This window comes from Erythrolamprus reginae, chromosome 1 (assembly GCF_031021105.1).
Source record: "Erythrolamprus reginae isolate rEryReg1 chromosome 1, rEryReg1.hap1, whole genome shotgun sequence".
NCBI classification, from domain to species: Eukaryota; Metazoa; Chordata; class Lepidosauria; order Squamata; family Dipsadidae; genus Erythrolamprus; species Erythrolamprus reginae.
The window spans coordinates 144,890,982-144,916,589 of NC_091950.1; the positions used below are offsets into that span (position 1 = coordinate 144,890,982).

At 43.5% G+C, this 25,608-nt stretch overlaps 1 protein-coding gene across 1 annotated transcript in view; it reads right to left on the minus strand.

The window, feature by feature from the left end:
• CLCF1 (cardiotrophin like cytokine factor 1) overlaps positions 1-11,073 on the minus strand; it is a 76,567-nt gene extending 65,494 nt beyond the window's left edge. Inside the window, exon 1 of the mRNA XM_070736602.1 lies at positions 10,871-11,073. Coding sequence (XP_070592703.1) covers positions 10,871-10,898 — 28 coding nt within the window. The 5' untranslated portion in view covers positions 10,899-11,073. The remainder of the gene's footprint in view (positions 1-10,870) is intronic.
• Between the last annotated feature and the right edge of the window lie 14,535 nt (positions 11,074-25,608).

Below are 25,608 nucleotides of genomic sequence, written 5' to 3' on the forward strand. Positions count from 1 at the left end.
AAGGTGACAGATGGGCTGAGGGGCTTCCCAGCGGCCTCCCGAACGCCAAACCTGGAGGTTCGGCAAAAGTTCGGGAGGCTGCTGGGAAGCCGCGCCGCCTGACTGTCACCTTTTAAAACAGCCAGGGGGCTTCCCAGCAGCCTCCCGAATGCCGAACCCGGAAGTTTGGGTTTGGCGTTCGTAAGATGAAAAAAGTTCGTAAGAAGAGGCAAAAATTTTCTGAACCCCGGGTTCGTATCTTGGGTTGTTCGTAAGACGAGGGGTTCGTATCTTGAGGTACCACTGTACTAAGTTATGAGAAAAATTTTCTCTGATTGAACATTCTAAGAGAGTGGGGAAACTCCCCCCCCCCCAAATGTTTGTATGTATATGTTTTGTTGTGGTTATTGTTTTTGTTTTGTTTATCTGTTTACTTGTTTGTTTGTTTTACTATTTATGTATAAACAAATTAAAATAATAATAATAATAATAATAATAATTATTATTATTATTATTATTATTATTTTAAAAAAGAAGTATCTGCCTACGAAACACACAGTCAATACAAAAAGCTTGAAGGCGTCTCTGGATATTTTCCTTTTTGGGATGCAGCCGATTCTTTGACATGGAAACGTCAATGGTGCTTTTTGGATTTTCCTGACTGAAACTTTCTGAGAGTTGGAAGATTAAGGCAAATTGATCCCCTTTCAACTTGTGGACCTTTCTCTTTATTGCAAATTCCTTGAGAGAAACTAAGCTGTTGGCAAGAAGAGCACATGAGAAGCCACTTCCCATGGAATTTCAAAGTACTTGTGAAAAGAATTGGCAGGGTAATTTGTTATCACTTTGTTGAAAGGACGTGGGGGAAGTCTTCATTAGCGATCTGTACTACCTAACAGTGCATTCACAGAAAATCTGGTATTCTAAGTGCTTTTGCAGGGATTCACAGCTGGATTTGTAGATTAACTCTGAAGATCCGCAGACGAGATTCCAGACAGACAGAAGAGACAGATTAGCAATGGGTGGAAACTAATCAAGGAGAGAAGCAATTTGGAACTAAGGAGAAATTTCCTGACAGTTAGAACAATTAATAACTTGCCTCCAGAAGTTGTGAATGCTCCAGTGCTGGAAGTTTTAGATGTTGGATAACATTTGTCTGAAATGGTATAGGGCAGGGATGGCAAACCTTTTTCTCCTCGAGGGACGAAAGAGCATGTGCGTGCACTATCGCGCATGCGTGAGTGCCCACACCCATAATTCAATGCCTGGGGAGGGTGAAAACAGCTTTCCCCGCCCTCCAGAGGCTCTCTGGAGGCCAGAAATGGCCTGTTTCCCAACTTATGGTGGGCCCAGTCGGCTTGTGTTTCGCCCTCCCCAGGCTCCAAAGGCTTCCCTGGAGCCAGGAGAGGGTAAAAAACTACCACCACCACTCTGTGGAGGCTCTCTGGAAGCCAAAAACACCCTCCCAGAGCCTCTGTGTGTGCCAAAAATCAGCTGGCTGGCACACACATGCATGTTGGAGCTGAGCTAGGGCAACGGCTCGCGTGCCAGCAGATATGGCTCTGCGTGTCACCTATGTCACCCCTGCCATGAGTTCGCCATCACCGGTATAGAGTTTCCTGCCTAAGCAGGGGGTTGGACTAGAAGACCTCCAAGGTCCCCTCCAACTATTCTATTCTATTCTATTCTATTCTAAATAATAACCATCTTTTGACCTAAAGAGCTGAATGCCAGAGCATAAGAATGCACAAGGCATGCTTGCAATAAACAGATCCGCCCATTATTACAAGCTAAATGACAAATCACTAGCGTTTTCATGATCTGTCTATACCAGTGTTTCCTTAACAACTTTTAAGATGTGGACTTCAACCCCCAGAATTCCCCAGTGTGCCATGGGGGTTGAGGAAGTCCAGGAGTTGAAGACTAAGTTCCATAGATAAGAAACGCTGGTTATATATCAAGAATAAAAACAACACTGTGGACTAGACATTAGACTGGGGTGAAAATATCTTGTGTTCTAGTTTCTATAGAAAGCAACTGTCCTTCCAGATGGGATGAAGAGGCTATAGATTGAGGGGGATTTTTTTTTTAAAGTGGGGTACAATCAAGTTTCTGATCTATGTAGTCACCAGGACTGAAGTTTAAAGCAGTGTTTCCCAACCTTGGCAACTTGAAGATATTTGGACTTCAACTCCCAGAATTCCCCAGCCAGCAAATGCTGGCTGGGGAATTCTGGGAGTTGAAGTCCAGATATCTTCAAGTTGCCAAGGTTGGGAAACCCTGGTCTAAAGCAAGAGGGCCTTTACCTTCTATTGTTGTATTGATTCCTTCTCTGCAGCCCAAACTCATTTAACCATTTAAACCCCATTTCTTTTCTCTCTTTTTTCTGCAGATGTCCTACAGAAGTTCCAGCCGTTTTCCAGAGTATCCCTCCAAGCAGCTAATAGTAGCCCTTTCAGTCTCCTCTTTTGGCATCAAACTCACCCACAACTCCCTGCCTTCATCTCCCTTGGGTTCCCCATTGATCTCCTTTTTACGGAATTTATCTCCTCTCTCCTGCCTATTCTCCTGTGTCCCTATGACTACAATTCAGACAATTGTGTGTCCTCTCCCCACCCCTGCCCGCACCTTTTCTGTTCTGTTCTCTTGGCTTCTCCTCAAGGCCTCGTGAGGCTGTCCTCCTCGGTTGCCTGCAATTCAATGCGGTCAAAGAAAAAGAGCTTGGTTTTCCCATATATAGTCAGCGTAAGCACCATGTTGCCTTTTGTTCAAGACCTCAGACATCTCTCTCTCTCTCTCTGACTAAGTTCCAGTGACTAATTGTTCCACATCTTCTGGGCTATCATCCAAGCAGCCTCTTCTTGCCCATGACCCAGCTTAATATAGATTTGCGGTTCCTACCTGTGATGTAGGCTTCCCTGTGCCTCTTTTAAACAACGCCTATCATTTGGACCCCCTTGCTTTGCCTCTCTGCACTTTAAAAGCTTTCCCCCTGTTGGTTTAACAATGTTGTCATCCTGGGGCTGTTTGCCTTCCTGACATCCATCTCCCCTTGATGACACCTTAGGGATCACATTTCACCTACAAAAATGGATCGCAGGTGGCCTAACATGTTGCAATTGACGTCTGTCCAAGAATGAACAAACTATTCTTAATAGGATAGGATAGGATAGGATAGGAAAGGATAGGATAGGATAGAATAGAATAGAATTCTTTCTTGGCCAAGTGTGATTGTGCACACAAGGAATTTGTCTTTGGTGTATATGCTCTCAGTGTACATAACAGAAAAGATATATTAGTCAAGAATCATGAGATACAACACTTAATAATTGTCACAGGGGTCAAATAAGCAATGAAGAAACAATCAATATTAATAAAAATCTTAGGATACAAGCAACACATTACAGTCGTACAGTCCTAAGTGGGAGGAGATGGGTGATAAGAATGATGAGAAAAAATTAGTAGTAATAGTAGTGCAGACTTAGTAAATAGTTTGACAGTGTTGAGGGAATTATTTGTTTAGCAGAGTGATGGTATTTGGGGAAAAAACTGTTCTTGTGTCTAGCTGTCTTGGTGTGCAGTGCTCTTTAGCAACTTTTGAGGGTAGGAGTTGAAACAGTTTATGTCCGGGATGCGAGGGGTCAGTCAATATTTTCAAAGCCCTCTTTTTGACTGGTGCAGCACACATGAGTATCTTTTTTTTTAATCTTTCATGAACCAGGGTGTATCATCTTGTAAGAAACTGGCTTTTTATAAACCTGGCTTCTTCTGGCTCTAATTAAGAAAACGGACACAGAGCTTGATGGGAACAATCATACTAGTCATCAGGATTTTTATACTGGACCTTTGCTCCCAAATTTAGCAGGTGCCTGGGCTATACAAGGGGCTTCAGCAAAAGCGAAGCTTTAACCTGATCTTGGTTGTAAGAAGCTAGATTAATTGCGACCCCAGAATTATTGTATTACACTTCTTCTGATCTTGCAAGGGTGAACTCAGTTTTTCCTAGATCGGTTTTACAAATTGGATTTTGTCAAGAATGTCTTCAGAACCCCTACACGCACCAGAAAATATGGGTATAAGGAGAACATCTGGATGGCTCTAAATCTGAAGACTAGGTGAGCTGCTTTCTCTGTGTAAACGCCATGGCATCATTCCTGTTTATGCTAGTCACCCCATTGATGGAATTAATAAAAAGCACAGGAGGTACTTCATAGAAAAAAGCCTTGGCCTCTTCCCAGAGCATGCCTAATTATGTGTCAGACCTGGCCCATGAAACAGTTTATTAAGTTTTGGCAGTCTCATCTGTTTTAACCATGTGGTATACATTTTGCTCAAATTTTTATATCTAAGCAAAGGAAATTTGTTTTCAAAGGTTGGGAGATACAAAAGTATAGACACTTTTAGACATTTGTTTGCAATTCATTGTGATGCCCTGCTGATGGGTATTCAGAGATTCTGTTCCTAAATCTGGCCACCTAGGTTATGGATCAGACTATACTTAGGGTTTCCCCACAGCTGCTTGAAAGATAGATTTTCTATCTTCTATCTATCTATCTATCTATCTATCTATCTATCTATCTATCTATCTATCTATCTATCTATTTAAAAATGTATACGGTATATGCCCATCTCACTATCCAAAGCAACTCTGGATTACTTACATCATCATCATCATCATCATCATCATCATCATCATTATTATTATTATTATTATTATTATTATTATTATTATTATGTCAATACAACACAGCAAACGAGATCACTATGCTGGATTTCGTATTTCATCACCAGTCGGGCGCTTCCCAAAGCACCTAAGACTGCGTGATGTAGCGGCAAATTATGTTTGCCGATCCCAGTAAAGCAGCCTTTTGCAATTGACAGATGGAGATTTTGTCAATTCCGATGGTTTTGAAATGTCCGCTGAGATCCTTTGGCACTATGCCCAGCGTGCCAAGTACCACTGGGACCACTTTCACTGGCTTATGCCAGAGTCGTTGCAGCTCAATTTTTAGATCTTTGTACAGTGATACCTCATCTTACAAACGCCTCGTCATACAAACTTTTCGAGATACAAACCTGGGGTTTAAGATTTTTTTGCCTCTTCTTACAAACTATTTTCACCTTACAAACCCACCACGGCTGCTGGGATGCCCCACCTCCAGACTTCCGTTGCCAGCGAAGCACCCGTTTTTGCACTGCTAGGATTCCCCTGAGGCTCCCCTCCATGGGAAATCCCACCTCTGGACTTCCGTGTTTTTGTGATGCTGCAGGGGAATCTCAGCAGGGGAATCCAAGCAGTGCAAAAGCGGGCGCTTCGCTGGCAACAGAAGTCCGGAGGTGGGGTTTCCCAGCGAGGGGAGCCTCAGTGAAATCGCAGCATCGCAAAAACACAGAGGTCCGGAGGTGGAGTTTTCAAGGACTTCGGTGTTTTTGCAATGCTGCGATTTCACTGATGCTTCCTTCGCTGGGAAACCCCACCTCTGGACTTCCGTTGCCAGCGAAGCACTCGTTTTTGCGATGCTGGGATTCCCCTGCAGCATCGCAAAAACACAGAAGTCCAGAGGTGGGGTTTCCCATGGAGGGAAGCCTCGGAGGAATCCCAGCAGCGCAAAAACGGGCGCTTCAGCTGGCAAAAGGGGTGAATTTTGGGCTTGCACACATTAATCGCTTTTCCATTGATTCCTATGGGAAACATTGTTTTGTCTTACAAACTTTTCACCTTAAGAACCTCGTCCCGGAACCAATTAAGTTTGTAAGACAAGGTATCACTGTATTTCACTAATTTCTCTAGCTGCTTCTCCTCAATTCTGCTGTCCCCTGGGATTGCGATGTCGATGATCCATACTTTCTTTTTCTCCACAATTAGGATGTTTGCTGTGTTGTTGTTGTTGTTGTTGTTGTTGTTGTTGTTATTATTATTACTATTATTATTATTATTATTATTTAGATTTGTATCCCGCCCCTCTCCGCAGACTCTTTACATGATAAAAGCAGATATATAAAACACGGAAAATATTGAAAATGAGCAGTCCCCAAGAGCTTAGCCTTTGACCAGGCAGCTGGGAAACCCCTGAGAACATGCACCCTTAAAACTGAAGTCTTGTTCGAAATGTCTTGATGGAGCCTCCGTTATTTTGTTTACCTTGTTCAGGTGCACAATAACACAAATCTGTCAAGACGGTTTCTACAACTTTTACTTCTTTTTAATTTCCTGACTTAGGTTTAGGTTTAGGATCATCAAACCAGCAAATAGTGAGAAACACCAGAGGGGGGGGGAATGTGTATATAAAAAGTGTGTACCTCCGTGTGTGTGTGTTTGTGTGAGTGCACCTATGTGTGCATGCAAAAAGACGAGGGTATAGGAGAGATTGATCTACTTCTCAGATCTGAACAGCTGCTTTCAATATATCTGTTTGTGAGATAGAAGGCAGTAAGAAAAGGCAACCGGGAATGTACTTACGGAGTTTTGCTCCAAAACCTCACCTGCTACAAAATCAAGATTTAACTCCTATTCTAATAAGAGGCATTAATGAATGTTTAATGGTGCATCGGCACACCAGGTTTGATATTCTGAGCTAAAGTTGGCTTTCTGGTGCCCTAAACACCTGTTGTCAAGTTAGAAAAAGAATCCCTCCAATACATACAGGAATTTACCTTCTCCACAGAGCTAAATCTATAATTTCCAGACAGTTAAGTCCTGGCAGCTTTCATTTGGGGAATATGAAGCAATATCTGTGTGAGAGTATTGGAAGAACCGTACAGAGATCCCTGTATAGGACAGACTGTATGAATTAGTCTGCTTCCTGTCATGTATCTGATTGTCCTGACAGTGACTGTTTACATTCTGTCTCTTTGCTAATTTTAAATAGCCATGTGGAGGCTCAGATAGGCTGGGTGAGAGAGAGAGGCCTGCGAGATGAACAAGGTCTGATCTTAGGCAGATTCCTGCAGTTCTTAATGCATTTTAGATGTTTCCCCCACTTCAGTTTGGAGCCTGGTGCTACCATTCCCGTTCCTTATACATATAGAATAGAATAGAATTTTATTGGCCAAGTGTGATTGGACACACAAGGAATTTGTCTTGGTGCATATGCTCTCAACGTACATAACATATGACATTCAAGTTCATTTTGAAGTCCAGATCAATATCTCTCCAAACCATTGGACAATAGCGTCAGATCTGTTTTACACTAAACCAGCTCTCTCTGTACTTCAAATCCATAGAAACATAGACGATTGACAGCAGAAAAAGACCTCGTGGTCCATCTAGTCTGCCCTTATACTATTTCCTGTATTTTATCTTAGGATGGATGGATGTTTATCCCAGGCATGTTTAAATTCAGTTACTGTGTATTTACCAACCACCTCTGCTGGAAGTTTGTTCCATGCATCTACTACTCTTTCAGTAAAATTATATTTTCTGATCTTTACCCCAACTAACCTCAGATTTTGCCCCCTTGTTCTTGTGTTCACTTTCCTATTAAAAACACTTCCCTCCTGAACCTTATTTAACCCTTTAACATATTTAAATGTTTCGATCATGTCCCCCCTTTCCCTTCTGTCCTCCAGACTATACAGATTGAGTCCATTCAAAGTGTTGATATGTCCTCAGTTTGTCAAATTAATGGTGGTCACATAGAAAAACTCAAAGAAATGGTGCAAATGTCTTTTCTTTTGGATCTTCAGGGCTGCCACACTTAGTGCTGTGGGAAAGTTTGTGTGTATGGGAGGTGGGTTGCATGGAGTTGGTGGAATATTTTTTTTTCTCTGAGAGTCAAGGACAATTCAGCCTGCACCTGGAGTGGCATGACTGGGAGGCATCCCCAGTTGGGAAGGTGGATTGATGGACAGGTGGGTGCAGGAGACAGGATTTTGACTTTCTTTCTGGGTAGGGAAAAACAAGGAGCTTTCAGATTCGGGTTTTCCTGGACGTGCCAATATGACCTCTCTAATAAAAAGGATTTTTGAGAAATAATTTGCCTCGGAGTCATACTTGGTTGGAGGTGCTACTTGGAATCCTGACAGCAAGAAACATAGAAACATAGAAGATTGATGGCAGAAAAAGACCTCATGGTCCATCTAGTCTGCCCTTACACTATTTCCTGTACTTGATCTTATCCCAGGCATGTTTAAGTTCAGTTACTGTGGATGATTCCGTTACTGTGGATTTACCAACCACGTCTGCTGGGAGTTTGTTCCAAGCATCTATTACTCTTTCAGTAAAATAATATTTTCTCACGATACTTCTAATCTCTCCCCCAAAAGAAAGATGAAGAAAGATCTGAAATTGTCAAGAATATGTCAGATCTCAGCTTGAACGTCTGAGTAAGGTGGCAGCTGGCAGTCAGAAAAGACTGAATGGATATTATCACTGATATCTTCATCTTCATCATCATTTATTTATTTATTGGATTTGTATGCCGCCCCTCTCCGTGGACTCGGGGCGGCTAACAACAGTGATAAAAAACAGCATGTGACAATCCAATACTAAAACAAGTAAAAACCCTTATTATAAAACCAATCATAAATACAAACATACCATGCATAAATTGTAGAAGCCTAGGGGGGAAGAATATCTCAGTTCCCCCATGCCTGATGGCAGAAGTGGGTTTTAAGGAGCTTACGAAAGGCAAGGAGGGTGGGGGCTATTCTAATCTCTGGGGGGAGTTGGTTCCAGAGGGCCAGGGCCGCCACAGAGAAGGCTCTTCCCCTGGGTCCCGCCAAACGACATCATGCTAAACCAATGGTGAAAACCTCCTTGCCCTGTCATCTCTCAACAGCAAGATAAATACTGCTACATAGAAAGGAGATGCTGATGTAGTATAGACATTTTTGGAGCACGTATGTGCGCTTTATTGATGCGGATGCTCATATATATATATAAAGGCTGAATATTTGTCTAGTTAGTTAGGCTTTCATCTTAGGTGTCTGCTCCCTGGATACCTTTGTATTCCTGCCTTTATCACAGACCTGCCTTTCTGTTAGGACACTGGATTTCTAACCCTAGTATTCCTCCGTGGGGAAACTCTTGGGTTTAGATGGAACTACAAGTTCCCTCTTTGGACAAAGGGCTCCTACCTATTCTTCCACATGCTGTATAGGACTCAACAGTTTGTGTCGGCTACGTTGCGATGCTAATGCACAGGGTGGAAAACTACTTGCCAAAAAGCGAAGACTTCAGCAATTGAGAGGTGTCTTTTTGTCTGATTGACATGGCTGCATGCACAATTGAACAATCTTGCAGGTAAAGAGAAAATACAAAAAATTATGTCCTTTCCTAGGACTTAGTCCCTTTCACCTATATCCTCCATGAAACGTCCCTCACAGCAGCTTCTCCAGCGTACGGCATGATCCACTCACTCTTTGTTCTGCTACTCCATTACCATCAAGTTGGTCTAAAGCTGGGTTAAAGCTTAGGTAGCCATGCCGGCATGTTGAGGAGGAACACTGCCCACTAATTTTCTCTATCCTACAAGGGGGGACGGACGGACAAGAAAGCTGGCCCCAGGTTGCTTTCTGCAGCTGCCGGATGGGAGTGTTAGAGCTGTAAATAAATGTTTATCAGTTGGATGTTTCTTCTCCTCTCCTTTAATTTTGCTAGCTAACTCGGCCAAGGATCAGAACCTTCTGGCTGAAGAGGGTCCCAAGAGGCAATGGCAGCATCGCTAGTTTCCACTATACACCTAACTGTAAAAGTTGAGTCTCTCTCTCTCTCTCTATTTCTCATTACGTTCTGGGTTTGCCTGACTACTCCTGGAGGAATGAATCAAAGTTGGCCTCCCGGCCTCACTTTTTCCGGCATCTTCCCTTTGAGTTTCCTTACTCAGCCTTTTCCAACATCCAGAATGAAAGAAAAAAAACCCCACAACAGCACCAAACCAAAGATTTTTGTTTCGTGTCCTTTAAAAAAAAAAAAAAAGCTTTGTTTGCTCTTTAAAAAAAACAACAACTAATTCTGCGGGAGCAAAAGAATAGCCTGTTGTTAAATGGTATGATTAGATTGTCAAAAAGAGCCAGTTGGGGAAACAAAAACCACATTCTGACCTTTTAAGGTTTCTTTTTACATTTCTATTTTATTTCAACGCAAGCCCTCTCCTAGAAAGCCTGGGGTGTTGCCTGCAAAACACACACAAAAAAACCCCTTGACTTATAAAAATTACACCCTGCCGGGGGAAAAAGCACTCTCCTTCTAAGCAATCCAACCCCCCCTTCCAGCTTTTCAACCTTCTCAAAGTAACAGTGAGAAAAAGTTTTGTTAACCCCGCTTCAAACTTTACCAAGTAACAAAAACAACACTCACAGAAAGCATTCCTAACGCTCCAGACACTTCCTAAAGTTGCGATCTCCCCCCCCCCCTTCATTTCTATCCCCTCCCTGAAAAGGAAATTTCTTCGGGGATTTTTTTTTGGGGGGGGGGGAGTATTTTGGGGTGGCTTTTCTTCCTCTTGTCCCGTTCTTTGTTTTAAAATCAACGAATAAACCATCTTTTTATTTTAATAACCAAACATACTTTCCTCTTGTTTGGGGAAAGCATTTAACTCAAGCCATGGAGTTGAGGGGGGGGGGGGCACCCCTTTTTAGCTGTTGACTAAAATGTTGGTGACTTTGATTTTCCTCTGTCAATTGGGGATGATATTCCCTTGCTAAGCTGCCTTCTTCTCTCTAACCCCCCCCCCCCATCCCTTCGGTAATCACAAACATACATGAAAAAGAGAGGAAGGGGGAGAGGAGAGGGAAAGTTTTAAATCAGTCCCAAAGCCAGACAGACGTTTTAATCAAATCAAATTGGAATCAGCAGCGGTTGTGAGGTGGGGGGAGAGAAGGCGCACAGCAAGACCCCCACCCCACCCCAACCCCCGTTCCCAAAACGGAGCGAGATGCGAGCCCTTACCTGAACCCTCCCCAGCAACACATAGCATAGTAGACTCAGAGTGTGGGCTGGGGGCGACACGGCGGGTGAGCAGACCAACGGTTGGGCTCCGAATGATCGCTGCAGATCCCAGCGCGGAGTGAAAAATCTCCCTTTCTCTCTGGCTGGCTCTGCCCCGGGTTCCGTTCCTTCCTTCCTTCCTTCCTTTTTTTTCCTCCCCCCTCTTCCCTATTTGTTTTGGTTTTTGTTTGCTGGGTGTTAGGTGGGAATAGCTGTCTGTACTTTGTTTTGTATGTATGCAAAGTTTTCACCACGCACTCTCTCTCTCTCTCCCTCCCTCCCTCTCACTCACTCCCTCTCTCTCTCTCTTTCTCTCGCTCTCCTCTCCTGTGATTTGTTCTTTGGTTGGTGTCCAGGAATGTAGAAGAAAGAAAGAAAGAAAGAAAGAAAGAAAGAAAGAAAGAAAGAAAGAAAGAAAGAAAGAAAGAAGAAGGAAGAAAGAAAGAAAGAGAGAGAGAGAGAAAGAGGAGTAGGAAGGAATTAAAAAGAAAGAAGGAAGGAAGTGAGAGGGAGGAAGGAAGAAGGAAGGAAGAAAAAAGAAAGAAGGAAGGAAGGAAGAGGAGAAGGAAGAAGAAAGAAAGAAGGAAGAAAGGAAGGAAGACAGAAAGAAAGAGGAGAAGGAAGGAATTAGAAAGAAGGGAGGGAAAAAGAAAGAAAGAAAGAAAGAAAGAAGAGGAAGGAAAGAAGGAAGGAAGGAAGAAAAAAGAAAGAAAGGAGAAGAAAGGAGAAAAGGGAATTAGAAAGAAGGAAGGAAGGAAGGACAAAACAAAGAAAGAAAGAAAGAAGAGAAAGGAAGGAAGGAAAAAGGAAGAATAGAAAAAGAAAGAAAGAAAAGGAAGGAAGAAGAGGAAGAAAAGAAGGAAAGAAAGAAAGAAAAGAAAGAGGCACAATCTTCTTAAAGTAGCTGCCTTTTTAAAAACTTAAAGTAATAAAACAGAACCAGGTTGCTTTCAAGAATGTATTTGGTACCACCGTCTTCATGCACCCATTCATTTCTGTTCAGCCTGAGGTGCCCCACTTCTAGCTTTTCAGACTTCGGAGTGGGGGGGGGGGGGTTATACTGGAGAAAGGTAAAAGCCCTGCTAGCAATAGGACTATTCTGAAAGGAAAGAAGTCAGGGACTTTTCTTGGGTTGTTTTTCTAAAAACTACCAAAAGGAAATGCCAGCCCACCATACTCCTCCCCACCCTGTTCTCTAGATCTCTGGATGCTGCCAAGTTTTGCTAGTGGCATTTAAAAATAATAATAATAAAGGTGCAGGCAGGGGTGGTGGGGGGAGGGATTTTCAGCCAATATTGGAAAATCCAATGCGTTGCAAGGTCTTCCTTTAGTTTCTGAGTGAGGAGAGGGTGGGCACATTGCCCTCTGGAGGGGGGTCGAAGACCACAGGCTCCTACCTGCTCTCCACGCCATCTGGTTAAAGCCCCCGTCCGGTGCGGCCCTGGAAGGTAGGTGTGTGACTGGATGCTTCCTTTCGCCGAAGGGTCTGCATGGAGTCTGCTGCCTCCTTTATTCTGGGCCAGGATTAATAATCCCATTTGCCAATCCCACTCACTGGGGTTTGGTTGTGGGGTTGGTTTTGTCTTTTTTGTTGTTTTTTTGAAGTGTAGATGTGTGTGCGTGTAAGCATGTGTACGTTTTAATTTGGGGGAAGATAATTCGTGCAACCTTTCTTCTACCCCCCCCCCTTTCTTTCTTTCTTTCTTTCTTTCTTTCTGACGTGTAAGGCTGTAACCACAAAGCTAAGCCCAGTCCTTGAGAGAGGGGGTGGTGTATGTGGGGGGCATAGGGGGGAGGAGAGGTCCTTCCGGTTGCCTGCTCTCCCCTACAAAGAGACAAGGCGAGGTGAGTGTATGAAACCCACCCTCTCTCAAGCCGAAATGCCAGATTTGGAAAGGGGGGTGGAGAGAGGAAAGGGGTGGGGAACAGAGGGAAGAAACTGACCCATTCTTGTTCTCCATTTCTTCCCCCTCCCTCCCTCCCTCTTCTGCCCTAGAGTTGCCTGTCCATGACTCCCTTGGACCAGACCTTTGGCCTGGACTTTGGAAGGCCCTTCCGTCACATGCCGGTCTGAATGCCAGGCCCTAGGCTTCCTCCGGATGCCCCACTGCCCTTGGGTATGAAACAAAGCACAATCGCTTGTTGGTGGGTTGCCCTCTAGGGCTTCCACCGTTCCCATACACCCAGTGGCCTTTAGTCATTGGCAGGTGACTAAACTCCACTCCCCCATCCTGTAGGGGGAAGGAGGGTGTGCCTCTACTTTCTGACTGCGGGAATATTGGGAGCAAGAGATGACCTCCCCTCCCTCCAGGCAGAACAAAACAACACAACACACACACACAGCACTTTGTACCCACTTCCCTCTCATTCTAACCCATGGTTGTTCTTCTCATCTGCTCATAGTATGTCTCATATCTGTGTGGGATCCAATACTAATTCGTTACTCAGCAAAATATTTTCCAGTCCTCTTTCACAATGGATGACTCGGTTCTTCAACATTGGGGGGGTGACCTCTTTGACTGGATGGATTTCCTGGAAAAAGGTGCAAGGGGCAAACTGGGGAGGCAGCCTAATAAAAGTTTGGGCAATTAAGGAAGGGAAAAAGTGGGGGGAGAGAAACCCGGATGGATGGATGGATGGATGGAGTGAAGGGCTACCAAAGGTTTTACTACCACACTGTGGGTGTGGCTTATGTAGGAAGCCCTGCATTTTCTTTCAACATCTTCCAATGCAAATTGAGTGATCTGGGGTGGAGCTCCATTTTCGCTACCCCACTGCATTGCTCTACCCCGTCCGGGCAGTAGCCCACCCTTGGATGGATGGATGGATGGATGGATGCTTGCTAAAGAAGGACCCCTTCAAAAACCCTATCTTACAAATATAACCTGTACAAAAGAGATAGCAATCTCTGTTGAAGTGATAAACAGACCTTCCTGAATTCTTGAAAATGTGCACTTATATGAACACTTTGAAGAGTGTTCGGAAACTTCAGATTGTGCAGAATGCAGCTGCGAGAGCAATCATGGGTTTTTCCAGATATGCCCATATCACACCAACACTCCGCAGTTTGCATTGGTTGCCGATCAGTTTCTGGTCACAATTCAAAGTGTTGGTTATGACCTATAAAGCCCTTCATGGCAGTGGACCAGAATATCTCCGGGACCGCCTTCTGCTGCGCGAATCCCAGCGACCAGTTAGGTCCCACAGAGTGGGCCTTTTCCAGGTCCCGTCAACGAAGCAATGTCATCAGGCGGGACCCAGGGGAAGAGCCTTCTCTGTGGCGGACCTGACCGTCTGGAATCAACTCCCCCTGCAGATCAGGATTGCCCCCACCCTCCTTGCCTTTCACAAACTCCTTAAAACCCACCTCTGCCGTCAGGCATGGGGAAATTGATTCCCCTGGGCCATTCCGTTTTATGCATGGTATGTCTGGGATGTATGATTGTTTTTATATTAAGGGTTTTAAATTGTTTTTAATAATTGGATTTTTACTGTGCTTTATTGATGTGAGCCGCTCTGAGTCTTCGGAGAGGAGCGGCATAGAAATCTAGTAAATAATAATAATAATAATAATAATAATAATAATAATAATAATAATAATTGTGGCACAGATGATCCACTGGAACTTGTGCCGGAACTACCATTTACCCGTGGCAAAGAACTGGTGGGATCATAAGCCCGAAAAAGTGGTCGAAAATGAGCAAGCAAAACTACTGTGGGACTTCCAACTTCAGACTGACCGAATTCTGAAGCATAACACACTAGACATTGTGATTGTGGAGAAAAAGAAAGTATGGATCATCGACATCGCAATCCCAGGAAACAGCAGAATTGAGGAGAAGCAGCTAGAGAAATTAGTGAAATACGAAGATCTAAAAATTGAGCTGCAACGACTCTGGCATAAGCCAGTGAAAGTGGTCCCAGTGGTACTTGCCACGCTGGGCGCAGTGCCAAAGGATCTCAGCAGACATTTGAAAACCATCGGAATTGACAAAATCTCCATCTGTCAATTGGAAAAGGCCGCTTTACTGGGATCGGCAAACATAATTCGCCGCTACATCACGCAGTCCTAGGTGCTTGGGAAGCGCCCGACTGGTGATGAAATACGAAATCCAGCATAGTGATCCCGTTTGCTGTGTTGTATTGACATAATAATAATAATAATAATAATAATAATAATAATAATAATAATAATAATAATAATAATAATAATATATGGGCCTGACAATTTCAGGAAAAGGTAACCCTGCCAAATTCAACAAGGTTTTGTATCTGTAGATTCCAACTGAGTGGAAAGAATCAAGTTTTGGAGAGTTCCCAGTTCTGCGGTTCTTGCACCCACAACATCTCCATTTGCAAATTAGCAGCATAGGTGGTTGGGATCCATCAAGAGCCAGGGTGGTGCAGTGGTTAGAGTGCAGCACTGCAGGTTACTTCAGCTAACTGCTAGCTGTAGTCCAGCAGTTCAAATCTCACCACCGGCCAAAGGTTGACTCAGCCTCCCATTCTTCTGAGGTGGGTAAAATGAGGACCCAGACTGTTGGGGACAAATATGCTGATTCTGTAAACCACTTAGAGAGGGCTGTAAAAGCACTATGAAGCGGTATATAAGTCTAAATGCTATCAAGCTTTTGCTGCATTGTTGGTTCCTTCCTTCCAAACTGCTCTCCACATAAAATCACCTAAAAGTGTTGAACTTGGAGATTTTAGTAGAATTCCTTTTTGCAAGGATTTTGAGCAGCATTGAAATGGTTTGTTTGTTTTCTTTAATTATGTCTGAAAAGTTATTTGACAAAAAAAAGCCCACTCTAACCCTTTCTCTGAATTTCAATAGTCAAGCAATTGTTTGTTTTCAATTACCCTCCTTTGATTAGGACCGACTTTGCTGATGGGAAGCTTTCTAACTAGATGAGGACTTTAGAAGTAAACTTTATATTTAAAATAAACTGTCACATGTTATTAAAGCTGGCATGCCAGGTATAGGGCAAAAGTGGAAAAATACCCAAACTCTGTTTATTCTCATTACTAAATATTTACATATTTACCAAGCCAAAAAAAAAAAGTTTAAAAGTTTTGTGTTGTTTGAGGAAATCCAATCACTTTATCCAAAATTAATTGCATTTGTGAATATATACGTTTTTTCATTGTTAAAACCTGTCTCGCTATTTACATGGAAAAACTATTATGAGGCTTTGAACTTTAAGGAGGAGGGGGATGGAAACCCATTCCTTTTTTCTCCTTGCAGGCTTTTGCGTAATGCTTTGTGTAAAAACAAAGGAACTCACAGACACATCTAATTGTAATGCTTTTCTTTCTTTTTTCTTTTTCTTTCCCAAAAAGTGTTTTGCGCCTCCAAAAGGTAAAACTCAGAATGAATCTCAAATATAGTCTGTGCTTAAAGTTTTCAGATTTTTAAAAGTTTTGTGCCCCAAATTCATCGTAGTCTGGTTTTTATAACAGTTCCATCATCACATGAAGATTTATGTATTTCTGATGTAAGTGCAGAAAAATATATTTATGGTAAGTAGTGGTTGCTCAATGTATATACTTAATGGAGTGCTGCACAAAGCTTTGCTTATTTATTTATTTATTTATTTATTTATTTATTTATTTATTTATTTGTTCATTTAACAATTTTATGTATTCATGAATATATAAAGATTTTAGAACATTACACCAAAAATATAAAATAAAATAAAATGGATTATTAGGGGTAAATAGGGATTACAGTGGTCCCTCGACTTGCGCGTTCTCGATTAGCGCGAAACGCTGCAACGCGGTTTTTCAAAAAATATTATTTAAAAAAATAAAATATTAAAAAAAAATTTTTTTTAATAAAATATTTAAAAAAAAATTTTTTTTTATTCTGTTCCCTGAATGGAGACCGCCGGCCGCTCAATCGGGCCGGCAGGGAACAGAATGGAGCCTTCCGCGGCGGGGCTGGGGGAGCCGAGCCCAGCCCCGTGACATTCGCTTTCCTGCCACCCGATTGAGCTGCCCGCGGTCTCCATTCAGGGAACAGAATGGAGCCTTCCGCGACGGGGCTGGTAGGAGGGGAGCCGGGGGGATAACCGAGCCCAGCCCCGTGGGATTCGCCTTCCTCCCGCTTGCAGCCGAGTGATCGTGGGCTCCTTCGCAACCTCAGAGAGCTTCCTGGTTTTCGTGAGCTTTCATGCCCAGGAAGCTCTCCGAGGTTGCGAAGGTTACATCTTCCGCTGCCAGCCAGGCCATGCTGGCGGCAGCGGAACAATCGCTGGCTGTCAACTTTTCTTTTTAAAACTGGGCAGGAGCTGACTTGCCTCCCCAGTGCTAAAAAGAAAAGTTGACAGCCAGCGCTGCGAAACCGCCGAAACCGGAAGGGGCGAGGTGGGGGAGAACGGGAGGCTCAGCATTCCGTCAGCCGCAGCGCTGGCTGTCAATTTTTCTTTTTAAAACTGGGCAGGAGCTGACTTGCCTCCCCAGTGCTAAAAAGAAAAGTTGACAGCCAGCGCTGCGACTGACGGAATGCTGAGCCTCCCGTTCTCCCCCACCTCGCCCCTTCCGGTTTCGGCGTTCGGCAACGGAGTCCGGCGCTGGGGCCATGCGGGGCCGCTCATCCAGGGGGGCGTGGACTGGCAAGCGGCAAGTGATCTGGCGGGAAGACCAAGGGAAGGTTCCTTCAGCCGCCCAACACCTGATCCGCTCCGCAGCGCGGCAGCAGCGAGGAGCCGAAGATGGGGTTTCCCCTTTGCCTTTACCCCATCTTCGGCTCCTCGCTGCTTCCGCGCTGCGGAGCAGATCAGCTGTTGGGCGGCTGAAGGAATCTTCCCTTGGTCTTCCCCGCCGCCCACACGCAAACTCCACCATCTGCGCATGTGCGGCCATGAAAAAAATGGCGCACATGCGCAGATGGTGGTTTTACTTCCGCATCCAGTATAACGCGGAAATCGGTTAGCGCGGGAGGTCTTGGAACGTAACCCCCGCGCTAATCGAGAGATCACTGTAATCTAAAACCTAAATTATGAGGTTTTTAGTTGTTACTGAAAGAATGGATACTTTTATTTGTAAATGTCCCAAGTTTGTTTTGCTAGGAGGAAAACACCGAAGACAGATCTGGATTTTTAAAAAAATATTATTCTATTAAAAATATGTAATGTATGTTTTGTCCTGGAGGACTGTGAAATTGTAGAACAAGAAAGTTAAAAGAAAAAATATCTGCAAAAATAAATACAGGTGACAAACAGCAAAAACTGATTTTGTATGGTCTGTATGTATAAACTGTCAGGAAAATTCACGAAGTTTCAAAAATAACAGTGCTATTCACAATAGTACACTTATTTTCTACTTAGTACAAAAATTATATATTCTGCAAGAGCACAGATTTTTGGCAATCCTTGATAAACTAAAGGCTTGGATCTAGATCCCAAATCATAGTTTCTTATTCTTGAAATGATGGTGGATATGATGGCATTTCTAGACTTTAGGAATTACAGTGCAAAGTGAAAGAATATAATTATTTCAAGCAAACTTATTTGTCATGGGCATCCTGATCCAACATGTATCAAGATATTTAGGATAGAGAAATGCTGAAGGAGTTTAAATTCCATACCATAACTTGGCCTATTTGGTAACCACAACTAATGTGCTACCCCTTCCTCCCAGAGATTGATTCCTCCCGGTTTGGATCAGATCGCCCGAACCAGTAGTGACCCACTGGTGATGTCACTGAACTGGATCAGCTGGTGCCGGTCCGTGGGCACCACCATCTTTTTAAAAATGTTTTTGCGAATTTGTTACTGTTTTGAAGGTCTTTCCTGTTCTGCTGCATGTAATAGGGCCCTTCCACCCACCAACCTTTATTCCTTCGTCCGAAGCACAGCTGATCAGCTCTTCAACTGTGTTTCGTGCTGATTCCAGCCACTGAGCATTCATAGAAGCAAAATTGCACAAGGGGACGTGTGCAAAATATTGCAATGCGAACTGTTGGTGAAGGTAAGTGGAACCCAACTTTGCCTCCTCACCAAAGTCCTTGTTATCTTTCCCTAAAACAGGGATCTCCAAACTTGTCAACATTAAGAATTATGGACTTCCCCATTCTGGCTGGGTAATTCTGGGAGCTGAAGTCCACAAGTTTTAAAGTTGCAAAGTTTGGAGACCCCTGCCATAAAATGACTTGACTTATTTCCTTTAGGTATGAGTGAGGAACCTCTAGATGTTGCTGAACTATAATTCTCCATAATCCAAGCAGTACAACCAGTGATGACAGGTTTTTGGAATTGTAGTTCAGTAACTTATTAACATGTGGGATTTGTTTTTTAGATTTTCCAACTTTAGTTTTAAGTCCACTTATTGCAGAGACGGACTCCACAACTAACAACAGACAACCAAGATTATATTTGTGATGCACACAGCTGATCTTTTGTCGCTTAAGATGATAATGTTCCTTCATTTGACATATTTTGTACACTATCTACCTGAACAGTCTTTTCCTGTTGTGTACGTCTTGGGATCATCAAGTTTTGTAATTATAATGCATTAAAAAAATTACTACTCGGACATTTCATATCTTTTTCTGTCCTATCAGGAAGCTCAGTGTAAAGCAATAATTTTTAATGTGCTTTTTGCTGAAGGAAGATGTGCTACCAAAGGCTTACATGTGAGTTGCTACTAGAACTTGAAGATGTTGAGATGGCCTGCAAACTACAAATTAGTTAGAAAACTCATCTTCCAAAAAGTAGATCCCCAAATAAACTTCTAACCGTGATCACTATTCCCTTACTACATAAAAAGTGTGGGGTGGGGTACCTTCCCCCAACCCTATAAAATGGCTTCTGTTGTCTCTACTTCATTTTTGAAAGAGGCAGAGTAGCAAGAGGAAAATCCATTCCTATTGAACATCAGCCATAAGACTATAGTTATACAATCCTCTCTCCCCCCCCCCCAAATCTGTGAGCAAAACCCATCATATGCCAATGCATAAAGCAGCAGAGAATCATACATCTTGTGTAATAATACTCATTTGTGGGAGAAGAAGGAAACAATGTACAGTACATCCTTTTCTGCTCTATCACAGGATGGTAATAACCATGCCTAAGAGTAAATAGAATTCTCTATGACTTCACAAACTGATTCATGATTCTATGGCAGGCTTGTGCAACAAATGATATAAGCAAGCATTCTGTACATCAGGGGTCTCCAAACTTGGGAACTTTAAGACTTGTGGACTTCAATTCCCAGAATAGCTGGCTGGAGAATTCTGGGAATTGAAGTCCACAAGTCTTAAAGTTGTCAAGTTTGAAGACCTCTGTTGGAAACACCTCAGCCAAAATTATAATGCAAATTATAAGAGACAGACAGACACAGAGACAGACAGACAGACAGACAGACACACACACACACAGAGAGAGAGAGAGAGAAATACAAGCTATACATCTGAAATTCAGCTTTTAAATCTCACATCATAATTAGATGTAAATAAGAGATTAGGTGTTTTTTGTGTTTAAAATTTCTGGTCAATATACAGAAACATAACAAAGATGCACAAGCCACTTGTGATATCAACAATGCAAACTGTTTGTGCTGAATAGGTTATTCTATGTCTTAACAAAGCCGAGGTGGCACAGTGGGTAGAGTGCAGTACTGCAGGCAGAGGTGGGCTACTGCCCGGATAGGGGCGGTGAACGCAGTGGGGGAGCGAAAATGGAGCTCCACCCCAGAGTACCCAATTTGCACTGAAAGATGTTGAAAGAAAATGCATAAGCCACGCCCACAGTGTGGTAGTAAAAATGTTGGTAGCCCTTCACTGACTGCAGGCCACTAAAAGCTGACTGCTAGATCTGCAGGTCAGCAGTTCAAATCTCATCACCGGCTCAAGGTTGACTCAGCCTCACATCTTTCTGAGGTGGGTAAAATGAGGACCCGGATTGTGGGAGCTCTGTTAAAAAGTGCTATTGCTAACATGTTGTAAGCCGCCCTGAGTTTAAGGAGAAAGGCAGCATTAAAAATTGAATGAATGAATGAACGAACGAACGAACAAACAAACAAACAAACAAACAAACAAACACACACACTACTTGGACAATGCTGTTCCACTAATTCAGAGGTCTTTCCAATTGCCCCTATTAAAAATCAAATCCCCCCGCCGTGGGGCATAGGCCCCGCGTAGGGAACATGGGTCCTAGCACGAAGCTGAAAGCACCAGCCTGAAGATGATGAGTGGGACTTCATCGAAACATTGAAAAGATTCTATCAATTTTACCTTTCGCAAACTCCTAAAAACCCACCTTTGCCGCCCGGCATGGGGAAATTGATTCCCCTTGGCCGCTCTGTTTTATGTATGGTTTGTTTGGGTTGCATGAATGATTTTAATCAAGGGCTTTTTTAATTGTTCTGCTTTTTTAATCATTGGATTTGTATTTTGTGTTCCTGTTGTGAGCCGCTCCGAGTCTTCAGCGGCATACAAATCTAATAAATAAATAAAATAAATAAAATCTTACACGGGAAAAGACCCAAATACGCCAAGACCTACATACCTATACCTGTGAAAATCTACAAACACACACACACACACACACACACACACACAGGGGTGGCCTATTGCCTGGACAAGGGGGGAGGACACAGTGGGGCAGAGAAAATGGAGCTCCACCCCAGAGCACCCAATTTTCACTGAAAGATGTTCAAAGAAAATGCAGGGCGTCCTGCATAAGCCACGTCCACAGTGTGGTAGTAAAATTTTTGGTAGCCCTTCAGTGCAGCAAAAATATGTTACACACACACACACACACACACACGAATCACGACAGCTAGACAGCAACCAATGGCTTTTTCCCCTTGTCAATTTTAAACGTCAGCCATCAGGTTTTTGCTCCTGGATGAAACTTTAAAAAACCTTTTTGATTTCTGTTGCTCTTTCTACATTCTTCCAAAGTACTGGTTCTTTATGCCCATCATCCCTCAGCTAATCTTTTGATCGTGGAAAACAGACGATTTTGCTATGCAATGTCAGATGTCTAGGCAGGATGAAGATTCCCTTTCTAACTCAATCACTTTTTGGTTTCCTTGCTGGGAGTTGGACCTGGCTTGATTTTCTACCCAGTACAAAGCTGAGCCATTCCATACATGGTTGGATGGGTCACCAGCTGGCCTTCCTAGACTTGGCTGACTGCCTAGTTCTGCCATCCCCAGCCTTGCCTTTCTCACTTCTTCCCCCCTTCCCCTTCTACACACAGGAAGTGCTGTGGGTGGCTGACCTCACCAGAGAAGGGTGAGTCGCTCCCTTAGCCCCCCAGTGGCGCCAGCCCCAGCTAAACCTCCCACTTCCGACCTTTGATAGAACTTCTTCCCAGCCTCTTCTTTGCCAACATGTGATGCTGCCTTCCTCCTCCTCCTCTTTCTTTCTTTCTTTCTTTCTTTCTTTTTTCCCTTCCTTCCTTTCTTCCTTCCTTCCTTCTTTCTTTTTTCTTCCTTTCTTCTTTCTTTCTTCCTCCCTCCCTTCTTTCTTTCTAATTCCTTCCTTCTCCTCTCTCTCTTTCTTTCTTTCTTCCTTCCTTCTTTCTTCTTCCTTCTCCTCTTCCTTCCTTCCTTTCTACTTTCTTTCTTTCTTCTTCCTTCTTTCTATTCTTTCTATTCTTTCTTCTTCCTTCTCCTCTTCCTTCCTTCCTTCCTTCCTTCCTTTCTTTCTTTCTTCTTCCTTCCTTCTCTTCTTTCTTTCTTTTTTCTTTCTTCCTTCCTTCCTTCCTTCCTTTCTTCTTCCTTTCTTTTTTCTTCATTCTTTCTATTCTTTCTATTCTTTCTATTCTTTCTTCTTCCTTCTCCCCTTCTCTCTTTCTTTCCTTCCTTCCTTCCTTTCTTCTTTCTTTCTTTCTTTCTTTGGCAGACAAGGCAGTGGGATATGAGAATCCCATAGAGATCTGGCTCCGCTTTCGCTCTGTAGGGAGAATCCCACAGACATGGGTCTGAAATCCTAGCCATCAGTTACTATAAACCAGAGAGATGTCTGATTACGCTGTTCTCAGTGATATAATTTTATGCTTGCTGTCACTGAAAGATAGTGTTCCCTGCCCTCCGCTTAGATCTTCCTTCGTCTCTCATCTCTTCCTCCCCCCTGCACCACAGGCGGAGGTTCTCTTCTTGCTGACATTCCCACAGCTGCTCTTTTCAAGTCTGAAACCTTCATGCCAAGATTCCCTTTTTTACTGCTTCTTCTCCACCATCCACCACCAAGGGAGTGGCAAGTCAGTTGGAATTCTGTGAAAGGGAAATGATTGTTTGGGGCTTTTAAAGCCGAACTTTTATTGTAGTGGGGATCGATTGCACCCTGCAGCGAAGAGTCACCATGGATCTCAGGCCAGATGTCTCCGTAGTAGTGGCACTTGTGGAGCACTTGGCAACCACAAGAGGAAAATCCATGCAGTGCAAATACAAAAGAAAAAACCAAAATTACATCTACATATGCGTTTTTACTTCGTGTTACATCTGCTTTTACTTCTGTGGCGTCTGCAGTGGTAGGTACTTCTACATCTCCTGCCCACATGGCAGAATAGCTGCCAATTTCTGCTTCTTGAGCAGCATCTTTATATGGCACATTCCACGGAACAAACGAGAACATCCTTGGATGCTTGGTCCAGGTTCTCAAGAGACTTGCAGTGAACAGGCTCGCTCTACCATTCTGCAGCCTTTATCTTCTAACCCAGTGAGGGTGAACCATATCTGCTGGCACACAAGCAGTTGCCCTAGCTCAGCTCCAACATGCAGAGGTGTACCGGCCAGCTGATTTTTGGCTCGCACAGAGACTCTGGGAGGTCATTTTTGACTCCCAGAGAGCCTCCAGAGGGATGGGGGAGAGCGTTTTTATCTTCCCCCAGTTCCAGGGAAGCCTTTGGAGCCTGGGGAGGGCGAAATACGAGCTTACTGGGCCAGTAATGGGCAGCCAAAATTTTTACAGCCACACTGTGGGTGTGGTTTATTTTGTGGGTGTGGCTTAATGGTCATGTGACTGGGTAGGAGTGGCTTGCTGGCCATGTGATCAGGTGGGAGTGGCTTGAGTGATCATCATTGTTCAAGTGAACTGTTAAGTCCTTGACTTACAACCTCACTGGGGTGACAGTTTACTTCACGTTTCCCGCGCTCTCCTTCCTGGGTCACCCCCCTGCCTCAGGCTGGGTAGCTAGGTGAACAGGTGCTGCCAGAAGCATAAATGCTGCCAGTGCAGCTTCCACCCATGCCTTCTGCATGCACCTCAGGCGGGAGGTGGCCACGTGAGGCTGGAGGGGAGATGGGCAGGAGAGAGGGAAGCTCGTCCAAAGACAGGAAGGAGGAAAGAGGAAAAAAGCAAGGAGCGCAGATGCAGCAGCAGAGAAAAAAAGGAGAGCTGAGCCGAGATCAGTAATCCAGGAAGTGAGGGCCGCCAATCAGCTGGAGCTGCACACACATCTTCATTTCCGCCAGTGAAACTGCATTCCACTCAGTCCTCTCTGCTGCCCACCCCTGTACTGGGCCCACCAGAAGCTGAGAAACAGGCCATTTCCAGAGGGCCTCTGGGGGGGTGGAGGAAGCTGTTTTTATTTATTTATTCATTTTATTAATTAGATTTGCTCTACCCAGGCATTGAATTATGGATGTGGGCACTCGTGCATGTGTGATAGCACACACCCACGCTCTTTTGGCACTTGAGAAAATAAAGGTTCACTATCATTGTTCTAACCGGTTGTCCGGGTCTAAAAATCAAGCCGGAATAGAATCGCACCGACCCTGGAGAGCAATTAGACTTGTTCTTCAAGTTGCAGATATGTTTTCATTCATTTACTTACCCATTTATATTTGTAGCTATCCACCTCCCATAATATATGCGTGCATGTTTACATATTATGTGAAAGTATGCATATAGAGTACATACAATATATACAGCGTGAGCGTATACACACACACACACATAGGCTATGTGTACCCCAAATCCAGGCTCCACAGACAATTATAGAAATTGCGATTGTAATCCAATTCGATAACATCATTGTGATGTCACCAGTTCAGGCGAACTGATCCGAATCAACAAGCAAACCCTGTGTGTTTGTGAACTTTTCCTATCTCCAAAGATGAAAGCTTTTAAGATAGAGGGTCCTATTTTAATAGCTGCTTAAAGAAGCTGAAAAGGTAACGCAAATTATGAAAGAAAGAAAAAGAAAGAAAAACAATAATTTGGACGCAAGCTGCTTTTTATAGCACATGCATTAAAAAAGCCTTCCTTTTCCAGTGTGTTTATCCACTTATGTTCCACCTGAAGCCAATGGGTTTAGGAAAGCCTATTTCCCCCCATCTTCGCCTCCTGGGTTGCTTCATCTCTAACCAAAGGCTATTTGAGGAGAGAAAAGGTTTGTCTGAAAGACTTCATTCCATTCTGATATGTTTCCTACTTCACCAGCTTTTATATTCATCTTCATTGTATAGCCTTGAGCTTTGTTTACTGCAAACATTAAATGCTGCCCTGACTAAAGAATTACTCATCTTCCTTTAGGGTGTCCCATTCAGCACCTCTTTGTAGCTCCTTTATCTTCACAGCATCTAGATTAGGCAAGGAGAAAGTATCCACTTAATTTGGGATAGCTTCCCTAACATTTATGTCAGGGGTCAGCAACTCAGCAGCTCTGCAGCCGAATGTGACTCTTTCATCCCTTTGCTGCGGCTCCCTGTCACCGATCAGCTCCACAATTGATAGGGCTTTT